We start from the raw sequence: 17734 nt of genomic DNA on the forward strand, positions 1-17734 counted from the left end.
TCCTAATTTTGTTGGCCTTGGTTGTAAACATCTGCTCTGTATGGTCAGTTTCTGTTTTACCTGGCATACTAGCCGCAAATAAAATTTATTTATTTATTTAGGAGCGCTGAAGGTAGGACATTGAACCGTGCAAGGCTCCCATATTGTAGAGTCTCTGGTAATGGTAGCTGTCTCGATAATCTACACAAATGAAAACCGAGGCCTAGTTGGTGCTCTGGCTACACAGTGACGGAAGCCACCAGACCGAGCATGTGTGACCATCTTATTTAAAAACATTTCTGAAATACAGAAAGTGGACACGCTGCACCCAAGGACATACCGGATCTGTAGCTGAAGAGAGGCATCTCTGGATCAGAGCTTCAAATGTGGTCTTGAGGATAAGGTGTTCTTCAGGAATCGGCTTTTTTGTTATCTTTTCCGTTGGCAGTGACTGCACGTGCTTAAAGAAACAGAAAACTCACTGGTGACACCACTATGGGTTCACCCCTCCCCAATGCTTTTAACTAAAAAGAAATCACGAAGTGTATCTGAGCAGACATCTTAGCTATCTTTCAGCAAGATAGCAGAGCCCAGTAAGGAGGAGCGACCAGCAACCGCTCAGGGGAAAAGGCTGAATTGAACAGGAGCTGGGCTGATTGGGAAAGCACCTTGAGGGGCGATCACTCTGTCCCATGCACTCAACATCAGGGCCCCAGGGCTAATATTCTGAGAGAATAGGCGACTGTCTCCCATCTCGCCAGGGTTGCAGCCCTTTCCTCTCAACTCCAATGTCAATCGCAACAAGATGCATTTCTGCCCACTGGTATGAAGCACAGGACAGAGGATGCTCTCCCCACGTATAACTGTAGCCCCCCCCAACTCCCCACGTTCACTTAAAGAGGAAGAGACGTAACTGCCCCCTGAAAGCCCCAGAAGAATCTTCATGGTAGGCAGCAAACTGAACTTTTGCCTAGGGCTGCAAGATAACCTCGAACAGACAAGAAATTGCATGTGTGTTAAATGCCGTTAAGTCGCTTCCGACTCACGGCAACCCTATGAATCAATGTCCTCCAAAGTGACCTATCCTTAACAGCCTTGCTCAGCTCTTGCAAACTGAGGGTTGTGGCTTCCTTTATAGTCAAATCCATCTCTTTTCCTGCTGCCTTCAACTTTTCCAAGCATGATTGTCTTTTCCTGTGACTCTTGTCCTCATAACGTGACCAAAATACAGCAGCCTCAGTTTAGTCATTTTAGCTTCTAGGGTCAGTTCAGTCTTGATTTGATCTATAACCCACTGAATTGTTTTTTTGGCAGTCCAGGGTATCCGTAACCTCCAACACCACATTTCAAAGGAATCTACTTTCTTCCTATCAGCTTTCTTCATTGTCCAGCTCTCACACCCATACATAGTAATAGGGAATACGATGGCATGAATTAACCTGATCTTGGTGGCCAGTGAAACATCCTTACACTTCAGAATCTTTTCTAGCTGCTTCATGGCTGCCCTTCCCAGTCTCAATCTCCTTCTGATCTCTTGGCTGCAGTCTCCCTTTGGGTTGATAATGGAACCAATCCCACATGATGGAACAAGAAATTACAAGACGGCAAAAGCAGAAAACCTCCCCACTCAGAGAAAATCCAGGCAGTGTATTTCTGGAGGTTTCACAATGGCAGTGACGGCAGCAGCCATAGGCAAGGTCAGTGGCATGCATCCCCTGTGGCCTCTGACAAGATTTACTGCGATGCTTGCACAAACAGCCCGCCAAGTGTATATACCTCGCAGCATTTTAGGCCCCTTTTCAAGGATCAGAACGGACAGGCTCAATGTAAATGCAATGTAAATGCAGGCCGATACATACTTAGGGTTGTTTTTTTAAAAAACAACAACACTATACATCCCCCTAATTAATTTGTTCAACTGTATTGTTTTTCAAGCGTTCCTGATTTACAGAACACTTATATATTTTCTTTCAATATATCTTTCCTGGTTGTACCAAAGTGTACTATGATATATTTCCCATTAGGGCTGCACTGTTTAGTCGATAAATTAAAAAAAATGCCACCAATGAATTGGGCAGCAGTTAATTTTTTGGTTCTCGTAGGTTATCCGGGCTGTGTAACCGTGGTCTTGGTATTTTCTTTCCTGACGTTTCGCCAGCAGCTGTGGCCGGCATCTTCAGAGGAGTAACACTGAAGGACAGTGTCTCACTGAAAGATACTGTCCTTCCGTGTTACTCCTCTGAAGATGCCAGCCACAGCTGCTGGCGAAACGTCAGGAAAGAAAATACCAAAACCACAGTTACACAGCCCGGATAACCTACGAGAACCAATGAACTCTGACCGTGAAAGCCTTCGACAATAAGTTAATTTTTTAATTAACTATTTTTAACACTTTCAAAAATGTAGGTGGTAGGGGGTCTTACAAGAGGCATTCCCCTACTTCATACACAAGAACTGTGTATGAAGAATTGGTACACAAGAACTGGTTTCTGCAGACGGCTACTTAAATTTTATAATACGTATGTATATTGATTGTTCTTCTCTGCTGTTAGCTGCCCTGAGCCTGACTGAAGTCAGGAAAGGGCAGGGTTATAAATCTAATAAAATAAAAATAAAATTTAAAAAAATTACTGTGCTTTAAGCTATTTCAATCATTTAAAAGGCTCCTGGAAATACTTTACTTTCAGACGCCTAAACGAGCGATTCCGGCAAACTAAGAACACGGAGCCGACAGGAATAGCTTCTTGTGCTTGGTTCTCACCTGTATGGTGTTGCCGATCGGAGCTCCTGGCGCTCCCTCCATACTGGCCGCCAAGGCGGCAGGAGGCATGAGGGGCTGACCGCCGGGCTGCGGAACATTCTGGAAAGGGTTGTGCAAACCCGGCTGGCCCGGGGGGAGATGCGCGGGCTGGAACGGCGCTTGCGGCGGAGGCATGGCCGAAGTCGGGGGCTGCTGCAGCTGCCCTTGTTGGTCTGGCAAAGGGTTCATTATTGGCGATGTGATAGGAACCGGAGGCATGAAGTTGTCGGGTATCTAAGGGCAGAAAAGGCTGAGTATGAAAACCAACTCATTTTGTGACGAGTTGTTTTCTGTTGCCCCAGAAGGTCGGACCAGAACCAATGGGTTGAAATTAAACCGAAAGAGTTTCCGTCAAGACATTAGGAAGAATTTTAGAAAGTTAGAGCGGTTCCTCAGTGGAATAGGCTTCCTCGGGAGGTGGTAAGCACTCCTTCCCTGGAGGTTTTTAAGCAGAGGCTAGATGGCCATCTGTCAGCAATGCTGATTCTATGACCTTAGGCAGATCGTGACAGGGAGGGCATCTTGGCCATTTTGGGGGCACGGAGTAGGGGTCACTGGGTGTGTGGGGGGGAGGTAGTTGTGAATTTCCTGCATTGTGCAGGGGGTTGGACTAGATGAGCCTGGTGGTCCCTTCCAACTCTAAGATTCTATGATTCTAACTTGCCATAAAGCAAAAGCTAACAAGATCACAGTTAGAAGGCAGAGCCATCTTTTAAGATTTTTAAAAAATCTTCTACTAGAACATATGTCCTAACCTGGATGGCCCAGGCTAGCTCAATTTCATCAGATCTTGGAAGCTAAAGCAGGGTTAATCATGGTAAGTATTTGGATGGGAGACCACCAAGGAATACTCAGGTCACTATGCAGAGGAAGGCAACGGCAAACCACCTCTGTAAGTCTCTTGCCAAGAAAACCCTACGGGGTCGCCCTAAGTCAGCTGTGACTTGATGGAACTTTTACACACACACACACGAGAACATACACACCAGAGCCAAAATATATTCAAAATTTGAAACATTCCCTGCCATCTCCGGCCCATTGTTAAAAATTTGCTTTGCCAATTGATTAAAGACTTGAGTCTCCAGATTAAAATCAACGACGGCTCGCAGCTGTAATATTTCTGCATTAGTTCGCCAGCATGTGAGTAACAAGGAATGAGTTGAGGCAGTCTGAGCCAAATCATGTTCTTGCTTTTTCATGCAGATGGCACAAGCCATCCCTATCAGAAAAGCCTGCACCTCATTCCTACGAGATGTACAACTGTTACGATATCCTTCTCAGGTTGCTCTGCAAGCAACACCCCAATTGTAAGAAGCTTACAGCGGCAGCCCTGCAACGAATATGGACACGTTGACATAATGCGGGGTCGTGGAACTGTTCTGTTCTGCTGGTTGCAAAAAAAACCCCCCAACCCTGCTGTTTAACATCACAACCGAGCAAACAGCTAGGATCCAAGGGGGCTGTAGCCGCCTGTCTCCTTCATTCTGGGGCTTTTCAGGGATCCTGTCTTGTGGCCATTGGGGTCAAGTCGCAGGTGACTTACGGTGGACGCCGTAGGGTTTTCAAGGCAAGATACATTCGGAGGTGGTTTGCCATTGCCAGCCTGTGCACAGCACCCCTGGACTAACTTGGTGGTCTCTCCTGCTTGGCTTCCGAGATCTGACATGATTGGGCTATCCTGGGCTATCCAGGTCAGGGCCTCTCTGAAGAACCACCCTCGAGGAGTGGGGACTCTCCAGTGACATCCGGCCCAGCAGAAGACGCTGCAGTGAGAGGGAGGGACCCAGCAGAACAATTATGGTCGTTTATGCATGGGTACTTTCGCTCACATTCGCCCCTGGTCTGTCTCAGTTGTTCCTTGGAGTTATGCATGAGTTTTCTGTCCATTAGAGATGACCTTGCTGCCAGCCCTCACAATGTCCGGGTCTACCCATTCCCCTGTTAACCCGACTCTTCCACCTTCCCTGAGTGAAGCCCAGGTGAAATCCCCATGCAGAAAGCAAAGCAAAGTACGGGACACAAAAGCTTGGTTTTGCTCACAGCCAATCACAAAGCAGCATGTCCAGAGGCGGGGAGTCAGATACTTCCTGCTAGCTCTTTTTGAGCAGAAGAAAATCTTTTTTAAAACCAAGGCTTGGATTTCTCCCCCTCCTTCCGGATTACTCTGGTTTTTGTTGTTGTTGTTCTTAAAATGCTTTTTTTTGGTGGCAATTGGGTTTGGGGGGGATTTTCTCTCACAGTAAGCACTACCAGTAAGCCAATTAAAAAGCAGCATTCATAGGGACGGGGTCTTGATTTGAGTTTGGAGATTGCATAGGTTCCCAACAGGAAATCGTGGGTCCAGCCAGCAACGAACCTCAGATAAAACTTACATGCATCAATGACCCGTGAGTGCACCAGAAGCACATTAGGCAAGTACAGGAGCCTAAAGCATTTCATGCTGAAGTTACAATATGATGTACAAACTATGCCAACTACCAAGCGCCCAAATGATTAGAAGCACAGGATGCTGATGGAACATATCACAAATAACAGGCTCTACATCGGGGGGCCCAACCTTTTTGAAACTGCGGGCACCTCTGGAATTCTGACACAGGATGGTGGATGCAACAAAATGGCTTACATAGGAGATGGTAAAAGGTAAAGGTAGTCCCCCTGTGCAAGCACCAGGTCATTACTGACCCACGGGGTGATGTCACATTCTGACGTTTACTAGGCAGACTATGTTTACAGGGTGGTTTGCCATTGCCTTCCCCAGTTGTCTAAACCGTACCCCCAGCAAACTGGGTGCTCATTTTACTGACCTCGGAAGGATGGAAGGCTGAATCAACTTTGAGCCAGCTACCTGAAAACAACTTCTGCCAGGACTGAACACAGGTCACGTGCAGAGAGCTTTTGACTCTAACACCAACTTTTCAGGCAGAAGTTCAGTATTATAGGACGCTTTTTAATCCACAAAGCCAATCAGATCCCCAGTGGCCAATCAAAAGCCCTATTGGGCAAAAACCTCAACTGGCCCTACCCACTTTCTAAAAACACTTGGCAGGCTCCAGGAAAGGTGTCCGTGGGCACCATGGCGCTCAGGGGTACCACACTGCCGGCTCACGCCCCGTAGGAGAGGCTTCGATCAACAGAGTGGTTTGAAAACTGGATCATTAGACCATTCCCCGAAATTTCACAGAATGGTTGCCAGCCTGCAGATTTTCTATTACTTCTAACACTGAGAGCTATGAATGTGCTCCTCTTCAGGGTGACGGCTGACGTGAATGGATCGGATCCGGGGCTTCCTGTCAGAGATAGTCCAAAATCATTGTCTATGCTCCAAGGCAGCAATCCAATTCATGCTGGCTTACTCCCTATTACTGCACAGTGAAATAATTTGGGTTTGTTCATAAGCATGAATGCTAGCTACCCTCCCCCCACCCCCAAACAATCCTTGAAATAAATGATTCAGGAGGAAGCCAACTGCAGATAAGACTCGGGCTTAGTAGAATAATAAAGCTGAAACTGAAAAATCGATTTTTTCCCTACTCATCCCACGAATCTTTCCCATGTGGTTTAGCCACACACACAGCTTATTCCCCCCCCCCCCCAAGCACCTTTTTTTTCTTCGCAACTCTGTTCAAAGCAGGTGGGTCATTCCAGCCATTCTGAGGTCCTGAAACAACAAAGATTGAAGAGAGGAAAATTGCCACACTCCGTCTACAAATTATTGTTTTGCCAAATGCTAAGACTTTTATCTGGAGAGTGGGTTCTCTGTTTCACATATTAGGGCAAACGGTGGAAACCCAGACACCCCTTCTTTCACCCTCTGCCTTACTCTCTGACCCAAGGGAAGCCCAAGTAAATGTAACCTGGTTTGTGCAGTCTTCTAATTGCCTCTCCCTTTCCCTCCTCCTTCTGTTTGAAATGTGGATTTGAAACCCCTTTGGGACGCGGGCTCTGTCATCTCGTTTTTCGTTATTCTGTACTCAGGTACACTGATGGTGCAGTATGAGTTATTATGGATAGTTTTAAAAATCTCCTTAAAGCCGTGTTTCATGCCAAACTGGCACATTAACAGGCGTTATGCAGAAACACGAATAATACGAAAAAAGTATGCTACGAATTGGCATTTCAGAATTATGGAGGGAATCCAAATACTTGCTACAACGGACATCTTGTGTAACCCTAAGGAAATAATCTCAGTACACTGCCGCAAATTTGTTCTCTTTTAAATATATTTTCTCCAAGTGTTTCCTTCTTTAAGTATACTCTTAGTTTTAAACTTTTAACTTGTCATAACAACATGTACAACAACAAAATTGTAAGTTCTGAATACAGTTAGATTTACCGTGAAACTTCACTATACAATATCACTTATCAGAAGGATGTATATTGCCTACTTTCGAGTAAAGGACATTGCTTTTGGATTTTCCCGAGGAGTACTCATCAATGTTAAAAGATTCTGATAAGTGATATTGTATAGTGAAGTTTCACAGTAAATCTAACTGTATTCAGAATTTATAATTTTGTTGTTGTACATGTTATTATGACAAGTTTAATCTGGGGACTTGTAAGCACAGTGTGCAAACAATGGTTTAAGGATGTATATTCAGACATACAAATTACAACTCAAGTAAGGAAAAGTCACTTGCGCAGAATCGGCCCTCAACAGTGATACCAGGGATTCTTTCAAGACCAAGTTTCAGTATTGCTGGAGGATTATTTCTGGAATAGCTTTGTTAACATTGTGAGTAAATCAGCAGTAGGTAAAAAAAAAATGGGAGAAAGGAAGTTATTTTATGCACACTACTGCTCAATGGAACTTGAATGCCATTGCCCATCATGCCTTTGAGTAGAGAGGAGTCTAAAAAGGCAACAAAATTTTGCTGCATTTATACCAGAAGAGAATAGTTATGGCTCTTTGCAAGCCATAAACGCACAGCAGAGCTGTCATTAAAAGCACAATTCACATTAAACCGGTAAGACCAGAAAACACAAAGCAGCTGTAAATGTGCTTATTTTAGCTGCCTAGCTAAGATTTACAGCAGCTTTTAGCAAAGACTGATTAATAGTCAAAGCACGTATAGGCAGATCTTGCTGCCTTAATTCATAGTTCGCAGGAACGAGATGACAAAGAGCGCAGCCTATTTTTTTCTTGTGGGCTCAAATGCATGGAGCTCTGACACCAATAAAGACAAACACTTTTACTTTATTGGAGGGGAAAGCTCTACATAGGAAAGATGAATGTGTACAAAGAGCTTCCCCTTCCAGTGAACTGAATGGGGATCTCTATAAGTACAGGAGCTCCAAGTACACATCTCTACATACGGGCTCTGGCCAAGATTGTAAAAAATCCAAACCCTAAACATAGGTCTTTTATGCACAGCTGTTTCCCTTACCCCTCCAACAACATCAGGTCTTTATGTTGATTATGAATGTCGTTTCTGACCGTCAGAAGTCGCCTCGCTCTCCCCCTGCGTTTCCCAGCATTTTGCCCACGTTTCCAAATTCGAGATAAAGCAGGTCCAAAATGCAGGGAAAACGGGGGAAACAGCGAAGGGACGTCTACAAGCCGGGAAAGACACGCATAATGAAAACAAAGCCCCGAAGTACTCAGGGGGGGGGGAGTGATGGCCACGGAAACAAGCCGTGCATAAAAGGCCTATGTGACGGAAAGAGAGCATGCAAGCGTGGCAACAAGCTGTATTTTTGCTTTTTTTTGCCATCAAGTCACAGCCGACTTGTGGCAACCCCAGAGGGTTTTCAAGGCAAGAGATGTTCTGAGGAGGTTTGCCATTGCCTGCCTCTGGGGAGCAACCCTGGACTTCTTTGGCAGTCTCCCATCCAATTACTACCAGAAGTGACCCTGCTAAGGTTCTGAGGTCTAACAGGATTGAGGTAACCTGGAGTATCCATGCCCTAGCTCAGTTCAAATTGCATCTCGCCATGACATCTGAATGCAGTTTAGATGTTAGGTGAATGAAAACCTAGTCGACGTTTTCCCTTGTTCTTATTTGGACATTGCTTGATCAGGAGCCCTTCTAAAATTAACAGTAACAGCGAAGCATTAGATTTCAAAATGGCTGGCACAGGAGATTTTCCTTATGGAATTTGATTTTGCTGACGTATCGGCTTGATTTTCTCACAGGTGTATTTAGGGAGGGCAGCCTCAATTGGGGCCTACTGCATTAAACTTCAACATAAAAAGCTGCTTAAATTAAATGCAGGCTTATTGCACCACAATTGCTAATTAAGCAAAATAATCACAGCTGGAGTTTTCCCACGAATGCGCTTTACATTTAGCAAGCTGCAACATCCTTTATGCTAATATCTAGGATATCCTGGATATTGCGCGAGCGATTTGGAACCCGTTTTGCATGTTGGTGTAGCCAGTTCGTACAGAAAGTCAAGGCTGTGTGTAAACTGTGATTCCGCAGGATGCCAAAAAAGGACACAAGTGGATACCGGTCACAGAATTTAGCTTCCCTATAACCTTTTGCTTGTTCTCCTTTTTTTCTAAGATAGCTCTCGGACTGTGGAAAAGAGGCTGAAAACATGCAAAAATGTTAGCTGAGATCTCAGAAAGGGCTGCTGGTTAACATTTTCAGTGACTATGGTAGTATTTCAGTGTCCTTCTGTTGCTCCTCGGCTCTCCACCTCCAGTCAAATTAGAATAAACTACTCAAGAATAAGGTATGCAAGTTAAGAGACACAAATGAGTGCTTGCAATGTGTCTGTGGGGCGGTGGTAAATTAGGACAGAGAGAGGAAGATTTCTGTATGTTCCAGTGCAAGTTCCTCACGAGAACCAGGGCTTTTTCAGTCCTGGTGGAACTCCCTTCCCAGTAACATCAGGGACCTACGGGACCTTAAAGAGTTCTGCAGGGCCTGTAAGACAGAGCTTTTCCGACAGGCCTACAACTGAGGGCAGCCGCAAGTGTTATCTGTGCTGGCCTCCCTACCCCCTCCCTCTTTTCAGCATTAATCCTGCATATGCATTGAATTGAGGGGCCCCTGTCTGCTTACGGCCTCTCCAGTGAATGTTTTATGATATTATGCGCTGTCTACGGTTTTAATAGTTGAAGACTGCTGAACCAGGTTTTATTATTTTGTTTTATTGATATATTTATATTGAATATATGCTGATCTTATGGTCGTTGTCTGCCTAGAGCCTGGTTTTGGCCAGGGAAGGCAGGCTATAAATTGAATAAATAGAATTCAGCTCCTTGGACTCGGAACCCCAGTTTGCAGACAGGTATGCCTGGGGAAATCCCTGGCCACATTAGGGCAGTGCAAGTGCACAACCCCGGTCCCATGGGGTTCTGTGGGGCAGAAGGGGTCACTAGTATTTCCTCAGCAAGATGAGGGAGCCTGTACAATAGGTTGAGCGTTCCTCCTCAACCCCCCCCCCCTCCAGTTCGCCTCTTTATCTGGGAAGTTACAAAAATAAGTTATGAATCTGGGGGAGGTAGTTGTGAATTTCCGGCATTGTGCAGGGTGTTGGACTAGATGACCCTGGTGGTCCCTTCCAACTCTATGATTCTAGTCGATGATCTGTCCAATTTGGATAATTTATTCAAGTTGCAGAAGTCAGGGTTTGTTGGCAGAATTTGGACTGCCTGAGTACACTTTTTTTTTTAAAACAGAGTACACACAGCCCTGATTTGATTTCTGTGCCGCTTCTCAGCTTTTTCTGACTGCGCCGTACAGCTGTCCCTGTTTGCTCCAAAAGCTGTTCCAATCATTACAATGCAGATCACTGAAAGCAGTATTTAAGAGCACACACTTTGGTTTCACAAGCTGTTGATATCAGTGGTATAAATCCAAGCCACAACATTTGACTCAAAAACCATTTGTTTACATGACAAGTGTTAATTTTCAATTAATTTAGTGTTATTAGCCCGAGGCATAGAATTTGTCATTACATGCATTGCTAGTGGTGGATTCAGTCAATTTCCACACTGCAAAAACCCCTTAATGATTCCCATTTTACAGTGTAGCTGATTCACCTTGCAGGATACTGGCCTGGTCTTGTACGGACTGAAACTCTGCAGACAAAATGCAAAAACAACTCAGGAGGTGTTAAAAAAAGCAAACCCATCACTCTCTCTCTCTTAGCAGCTGGACTAGAACACATTGGTTTGAAATGCTCCCTTTACTCGATCCACTAGCTCTCCAGAAGAAATCTGATCCAGGTTGGACTGAGGGAATGCCTTCCTTTCTACCCCAAAGCCAATTAGTTCTTCAAGACTTTTAAGCAGCCGCACTGGACCGAGCCCATACAACCCACTGCAGCCATTTTTACCATCCAGCTGAGCAGACAGCCCCCAGATTTCCAAAAGGCTTGCTTCAACAGCAAAGAGCAGCTCATTTAAAAGAATAAGAAAAAGAGTTGGCTTTTATATGCCGACTTTCTCTACCACTTAAGGCAGAATCAAACCAGCTTACAATCACCTTCCCTTCCCCACAACAGACACCCTGTGAGGTAGGTGGGGCTGAGAGAGCTCTAAGAGAGCTGTGACTAGCCCAGGGTGACCCAGCAGGCTTCATGCGTAGGAGTGGAGAAACAAATCAGTTCACCAGATAAACCTCCGCCACTCATGGAAATCAAACCCGGTTTTTCAGATTAGGACTTTAATCGGGAGAACCGAGTTTGATTCCCCATTCCTCCACATGAGCAACGGACGCTAATCTGGTGAACCAGGTTGGTTTCCCCACTCCGCCACATAAAGCCAGCTGGGTGACCTTGGGCTAGTCACAGCTCTCTTAGAGCTCTCCCAGTCCCACCTACCTCACAGGGTGTCTGTTGTGGGGAAGGGAAGGTGATTGTAAGCCGGTTTGATTCTCCCTTAAGTGGTAGAGAAAATTGGCATATAAAAACCAACTCTTTGTCTTCTTTTTATACCCCACTTTTCTCTACTGTAAGGAGTCTCAAAGCAGCTTACAATTACAATCCTTTCCTCTCAAAAGGAGGTAGGTGAGGCTGAGAGAGTTCTGAGAGAACTGTGACTGGCCCAGGGTCACCCAAGCAGGCTTCATGTGGAGGAGTGGGGAATCAAACCTGGTTCTCCAGATCAGAGCCCGCTGCTCTTAATCACTACACTGTGTTGGCTCTCACCTACATGGCACAAGTTAGGGTGTCAGTATGGGGAGGCAGCGATATTATCGCTGCTGCCACTAAAATGTTAAGCGCCCGCATAGTGCAACCGTTTCAAAATACAACTTGGAACAATGCTTTCCACATCGGATTCCTCTGATGAGGAAGTTGCACACCTTGCAGAAGATTCTGGGGGCATAATCTAGGGTGCATCTTCAGTTCATGTGCGTCAGGCCCGTTCAACTTCATCCTGGCCCAGCAGGAGTTCAATCTAGAGCTCACTGAACAACCTCCAATAGGGAAGACTGGGAATGAAAGGCAAGCCATCCACCAAGAGAACTGGTGTACTGTTAATAATCTTTCTCGCCCAAGTACCCAAGATAAACTCCCAAGGAGTTCTAGAGATTACTGGAACAGGGCTTGGAAATCAATGGTGTCATGAACATGCCTCCTACTCAATCAAACCCTTGGTCCATCAAAGTCAGTATTGTCTACTCAGACTGGCAGCGGCTCTCCAGGGTCTCAGGTAAAGGTCTTTTACATCACCTGCTTGCCTAGTCCCATTAACTGGAGATGCCGGCGACTGAACCTGGGACATTATGCATGCCAGGCAGATGCTCTACCACTGAGCCACGGCCCCTCCCCAAACTTTTGTAGTGGCTAGATACCTGAAGGATGTTTTCTTGTTATCCATTTTTAACTGACCAATTCCTCATTGGACACAGAAAATATCTGCTCACCAATACTGGAAAACTTCAGCCACCTTTGCAAAGTACCTCGAGAGGCTATACATTCTAGGATTCAGTTCCCAAAGGACACTAATCTGTTTTCTTAATAGAAAAGGGCAACTGTCTTAAAAGTCTGCAGACAATTGCCAGGTAAGATTTCAGCTAAGTCTTTGATCTGCAGTAGCCTCTCTCTCTCTTCCTCCTGGAAAAAAACCCTCAAAAAATTAAAAGAAAAGCTTGCATCTCTGACAAAAATACAACCAACTCCCCTTTATAAAAATGTAAAGGGTAAAGGTCCCCTGTGCAAGCACCGGGTCATTCCTGACCCATGGGGTGATGTCACATCCCGACGTTTCCTAGGCAGACTTATGTTTACAGGGTGGTTTGCCAGTGCCTTCCCCAGTCATCTTCCCTTTACCCCCAGCAAGCGGGGTGCTCATTTTACCGAATTTGGAAGGATGGAAGGCTGAGCCAACCTTGAGCCGGCTACCTGAAACCGACTTCCGTCGGGATTGAACTCAGGTTGTCAGCAGAGCTTGGACTGAAGTACTGCAGCTTACCACTCTGCGCCACGGGGCTCCTATCACCCTTATAATAGACACACACATATATATAAATAAAAAAGGGGGGGAAAGAGTTGAGCTTTTATAAAGAAACAGGTCTGCTATCATGCAACAGAGCCAACCAAGTAAAACACGTTAACAAAAGCAGGGTCCAACCGGTGTTCGGCTTTGGGTTCATGCTGTGCCAATAAACACGTACGGCCAGATGCTCCAGCCATGCACACATGCTCCGGCTCAGCTCACGGAAGGAAAAACCCTTTTGAAAAAAGTGCTTCTAAATCATTTCCATCAAAATCGTCCCTTAAAATCGGTTGAGAACTGCAGCCTTACTGTAGGCGTACAGAAGAAAGGGGGAGGGGGGACTCGGTTTGCCATGAAATCCAAAAAGCACCTGGGGCTAGAGTTACTGGGTCACTGGCCAGTATATTTTCCTTTCTAGCTGGAGTCTTGCCAAAAGTCAAAATCAAAATCTTACATAATAATCCCTAACTGGAGGAGTTAGAATTTTTTTAAATACAGCAGCTCAGAATAAAAGCTCTCACAGCCTCCACTTTAAGCGATAACCCTAATTCTATACTTTTTTTTTTTTTTTGCCGCCAGAAGACTCAGCGTGGTGTTGTGGTTAAGAGCAGTGGTTTGGAGCGGCAGACTCTGATCTGGAGAATCAGGTTTGATTCCCAGCTCCTCCACGTGAGCGCTGGAGGCTAATCTGGTGAACCGAGTTGGTTTCCCCACTCCTACACACGAAGCTGCTGGGTGACCTTGGGTTAGTCACGCTTTCTCAGCCCTACCTACCTCACAGGGTGTCTGTTGTGAGGAAGGGAAGGGAAGGTGATTGTAAGCCGGTTTGAGTCTCCCTTAAGTGGTAGAGAAAGTTGGCATGTAAAAACCAACTCTTCCCCACAAACTGGGGAAAAAATGGAGCAAAACAGTTCTGAGTGTTTGACTGCTGGGAGCATTTGCATTTATTTATTTATATCCCACTTTTCATCCCCACAGTTAGGACTCAACATCCTCCTCCCACGCCTCCATTTTCTCACAGCAACCACCCTGCGAGGTAGGCCAGGCTGAGAGTTTGGAAAGGACCCAAGGTCATTCAGAGGGCTTCCACGGTGGAAGCAGGGATTCGAAGTCTCCCAGGGTCTTAGTCCGCCACTGGATCCACTCCACCACACTGGAGGGCTGGGTTAAGAAGAAGAGTTGGTTTTTATACGCTGGTTTTCTCTACCTTTTTTAAAAAGGAGAATCAAACCAGCTTACAATCTCCTTCCCTTCCTCTCCCCACAAACAGACACCTTGTGAGGTAGGTGGGGCTGAGAGAGTTCTGAGAGAACTGTGACTAGCCCAAGGTCACCCAGCTGGTTTCATGTGTAGGAGTGGAGAAACCAACCCAGTTCACCAGATTAGAGCCTGCCGCTCACGTGGAGGAGCGTGGAATCAAACCTGGTTCTCCAAATTAGAGTCCACTGTTCTTAACCACTACAACATGCTGGGTCTCCTATAAAGCACTCTAGATCTCTGCCATCAACATAGCTGCAAAGACCCCTTGGCTTTAGCACAATGGAAAAAAAGTTTGACATTCAGCAGTAAACTGGACGCTTGTGAGAGAACATTTCCCCTCCTGCTGGGTAAGGGAGGGTCTCTTCTCTAAAGCCCTGTTGACGAAAAGATCTTTGCTAGGGAGGGAAAAGCTGGGACAGCTTCACATACCGGAGTGGCATGACTTCGTTACTGGCTCCCCTGCCTTAGTTATTGGTTCCCGCTGCTCCGGGAAAAGCGTCTACCTGCAGAGGTGCCGTAAACATAACCTGCAAATATGCAGCTACGCCGCAGCAGACAGAAGCTTCATACCTTTCCAGAGCAGCAAGCAAGCAACCAGATTATTAGCAACTGGCCAAACAATTTGGAGGTGTGGCAGGAAAAATGATTTAAAGTGGTTAAGACGCCATTCCTCTGCCCTTTAACAAAACAGATATTAATCTGGGTGCTGACTTCCTTTCAGCTGCCATTTTTAAGTTCCTCTTCTTCAGCCAAAGAAGAGACAGGTGACCTTGCTAAAATGAGAGCGTGAAGATGAGAAGTGGAGGTTTTTTTTTTTTTTTTTCTTTTGCAATGGCAAACAAGCCTGAAAGCCTCCTTTCTATATGGGTCTCGGGCTATTTCTGTCTCTCTCTGTGCCAGCTGGTCTCAACAGAAAATAAGCGAGGCCTTGATGCTACGTGGCAGGCAGAGGACGACAACACTTTTTAGAAACATCAAACTGCAAGTAAAACGTCTGCATTCTTTTACAAAATTAAAACCAGCCTGCGCGCATGCAAAAAAAGAAACACATCCCCTCCCAAAACACACACTTCGAAATGCAACAGAAAAGTCCGTTTCAAGTGCAGACCTGTTCTTTGGGATGCAGGAAGCTCACAGGCGGCAGGCTCTGTACCTGTTGGTCCAGGAGGCGGCCCGTACGGCACAGCGGATGCTGGGGCTCCTGGCCTGGCATGCTGGAAGGAGGCACCGGAAGGAGGAGGGGGAAGAGAAGAGCTTGGATTCAAGGTCGTCGGAGAGGCCTGGGGCTGTGCCGGATATAACTGAGAAGGCAGGGAACTGGGAGGGTTAGAGGGGACGTACAGAGGGGAAGGGTTAACGTAAGAGGTTGAAGCGGGAGGGGCGAGAGGCTGTTGGGGCTGGTAGAGCGGCGGCCCCCCTGTCCTGAAAGGATATTGCTGCGCTGGCTGGCAAGCTACACAGGATGGGGGGGAAAGGAGAAATGGAGTTAGTAGAGAGACTCTGGCACATGTTTACATTAGAACATAAGAAAGGCCCTGCTGGATTAGACCGAGGCCCATCAAGTCCAGCGGTCTGTTCAAACACAGTGGCCAACCAGGTGCCTCTAGGAAGCCCCCAAACAAGACGACTGCAGCAGCATTGTCCTGCCTGTGTTCCACAGCACCTGATATAATAGGCATGCTCCTATGATCCTGGAGAGAATAGATTTGCATCACGACTAGTATTCATTTTTACTAGTAGCCAGGAATAGCCCTCTCCTCCATGAACATGTCCACTCTCCTCTTAAAGCCTTCCAAGTTGGCAGCCATCACCAAATCCTGGGGCAAGGAGTTCCACAATTTAACTGTGCAATACAATACACAACACTCTTTGGAGAGTTCTGCATGCTTTCTCTTATTTCATAATTATTAAGGATGAATAGATTTTGACTAGGTTCCCACTTAACATGGGGGTGAGGGGGCAGAATTCATCATAATGGCCTCCAAGTATCATTTATGTACTGCATCAATAGGCCACCATTTTTCCTTTGTTAACTGCCTTGAGTTTCACATCGGATTTCCAGGTGCTTTTCCATCCTGGCATTGCCTAGATCCAGAATTGCATTTTGGCAATGCTCCCGCATCAGATGCCATGTAACCATATCCAAAAGTTAAAAAACCATCAACAACTATGCACCGAGTTCTTATTAAATTAAAATACACACTACTCAGAGTGCTATTTTTTCCTAATTCAGTGATTCACAACTCTTCAGCACATAGGTTTCAAACATCAGGATCCTGTCCCCCTACTGTGATAGAAATATCAAATGTCAAAAGAATGGTAATGAAACCACAAAGCGGGGAATCAAATGAGTTTCCAACGCTGCAGTTATTTCACTGCAAAATATATTTATCACCTCTAAGGTGACTTAAAAGCCATTTGTCAATACTATCAGCGATCAGCCTGTTAATGAGTAAATGGGAAAGATCCAAAGACCTGATTTTTTAAATGTCTGGCTCAGTGCAGTGAAGATACAGACATATATGTGCTTTTGGGATAACACAGAAGACCGATCTAAACCTGCTTGATTAAAAAAAAATCCCACATTTCTTGTCAAATCCTGATTGGGTTTTGCTGTACATGCCTGCCAACAGGCGTAGTCTCAGGACCGTTGTATTCATCAGACAATGGTCCAAAGGCCATAAGTGTATTTTGCCATACCGACTCACCTCCCTTCATAACTGGTCAGGTTTCATAATAAAGTTGGTGCAATCTAACATACTGGGCTTCCAAGTTACGGAAAACATGCGCTGGTCACGGGATTAAAAAAATATTTACACAAACAGTGCAATCCTAGGGAGAGTTACTCCAGCCTAAATCCATTCATTTCAGTGGGCTTAGACTGCAGGTACTCTGCATAGGACTGCGCTGAAAATCTTTTTTAAAAAAATCAAATACGGATTGATTTCAATACGGATTGGATCCAGCCAGCTTTTTCACTCAATCTCACCTAACTCTCCTTTTTACTACAGTTTGCACAGACTTTGTCCCTGCAGATTTTGTGAGTCTTTTTGGTGGTCAACAGGACCCCACCTTTTTTTTTTTACTAGCAGAAAAGCTGGTTGAATTCAGCCTACTATGTGAAAATACTCCTCTTTCTTAACAGGCCAAGCTATGAACACACATGAATACATGAAGCTGCATTCTACTGAATCAGACCCTTGGTCCATCAAAGTCAGTACTGTCTACTCAGACCAGCAGTGACTCTCCAGGGTCTCAGGCAGAGGTCTTTTACATTACCTACTTGCCTGGCCCCTTTAAGT

At 45.6% G+C, this 17734-nt stretch overlaps 1 protein-coding gene across 3 annotated transcripts in view; it reads right to left on the bottom strand.

The window, feature by feature from the left end:
• Positions 1 to 17734, bottom strand: part of SEC31A (SEC31 homolog A, COPII coat complex component) — a 65629-nt gene that overhangs the window by 3726 nt on the left and 44169 nt on the right. Inside the window, exons 22-26 of one of the 3 annotated variants that reach the window (XM_056855168.1) lie at positions 15541 to 15885; positions 10773 to 10811; positions 6379 to 6437; positions 2741 to 3013; positions 320 to 439 (exon numbers count right to left, since the gene is read on the bottom strand). In XM_056855168.1, coding sequence (XP_056711146.1) covers positions 320 to 439; positions 2741 to 3013; positions 6379 to 6437; positions 10773 to 10811; positions 15541 to 15885 — 836 coding nt within the window. The remainder of the gene's footprint in view (positions 1 to 319; positions 440 to 2740; positions 3014 to 6378; positions 6438 to 10772; positions 10812 to 15540; positions 15886 to 17734) is intronic. The other 2 variants (XM_056855169.1, XM_056855170.1) reach the window with 2 other exon arrangements.

The sequence above is a fragment of the Euleptes europaea genome, chromosome 9, assembly GCF_029931775.1.
Source record: "Euleptes europaea isolate rEulEur1 chromosome 9, rEulEur1.hap1, whole genome shotgun sequence".
NCBI lineage: Eukaryota > Metazoa > Chordata > Lepidosauria > Squamata > Sphaerodactylidae > Euleptes > Euleptes europaea.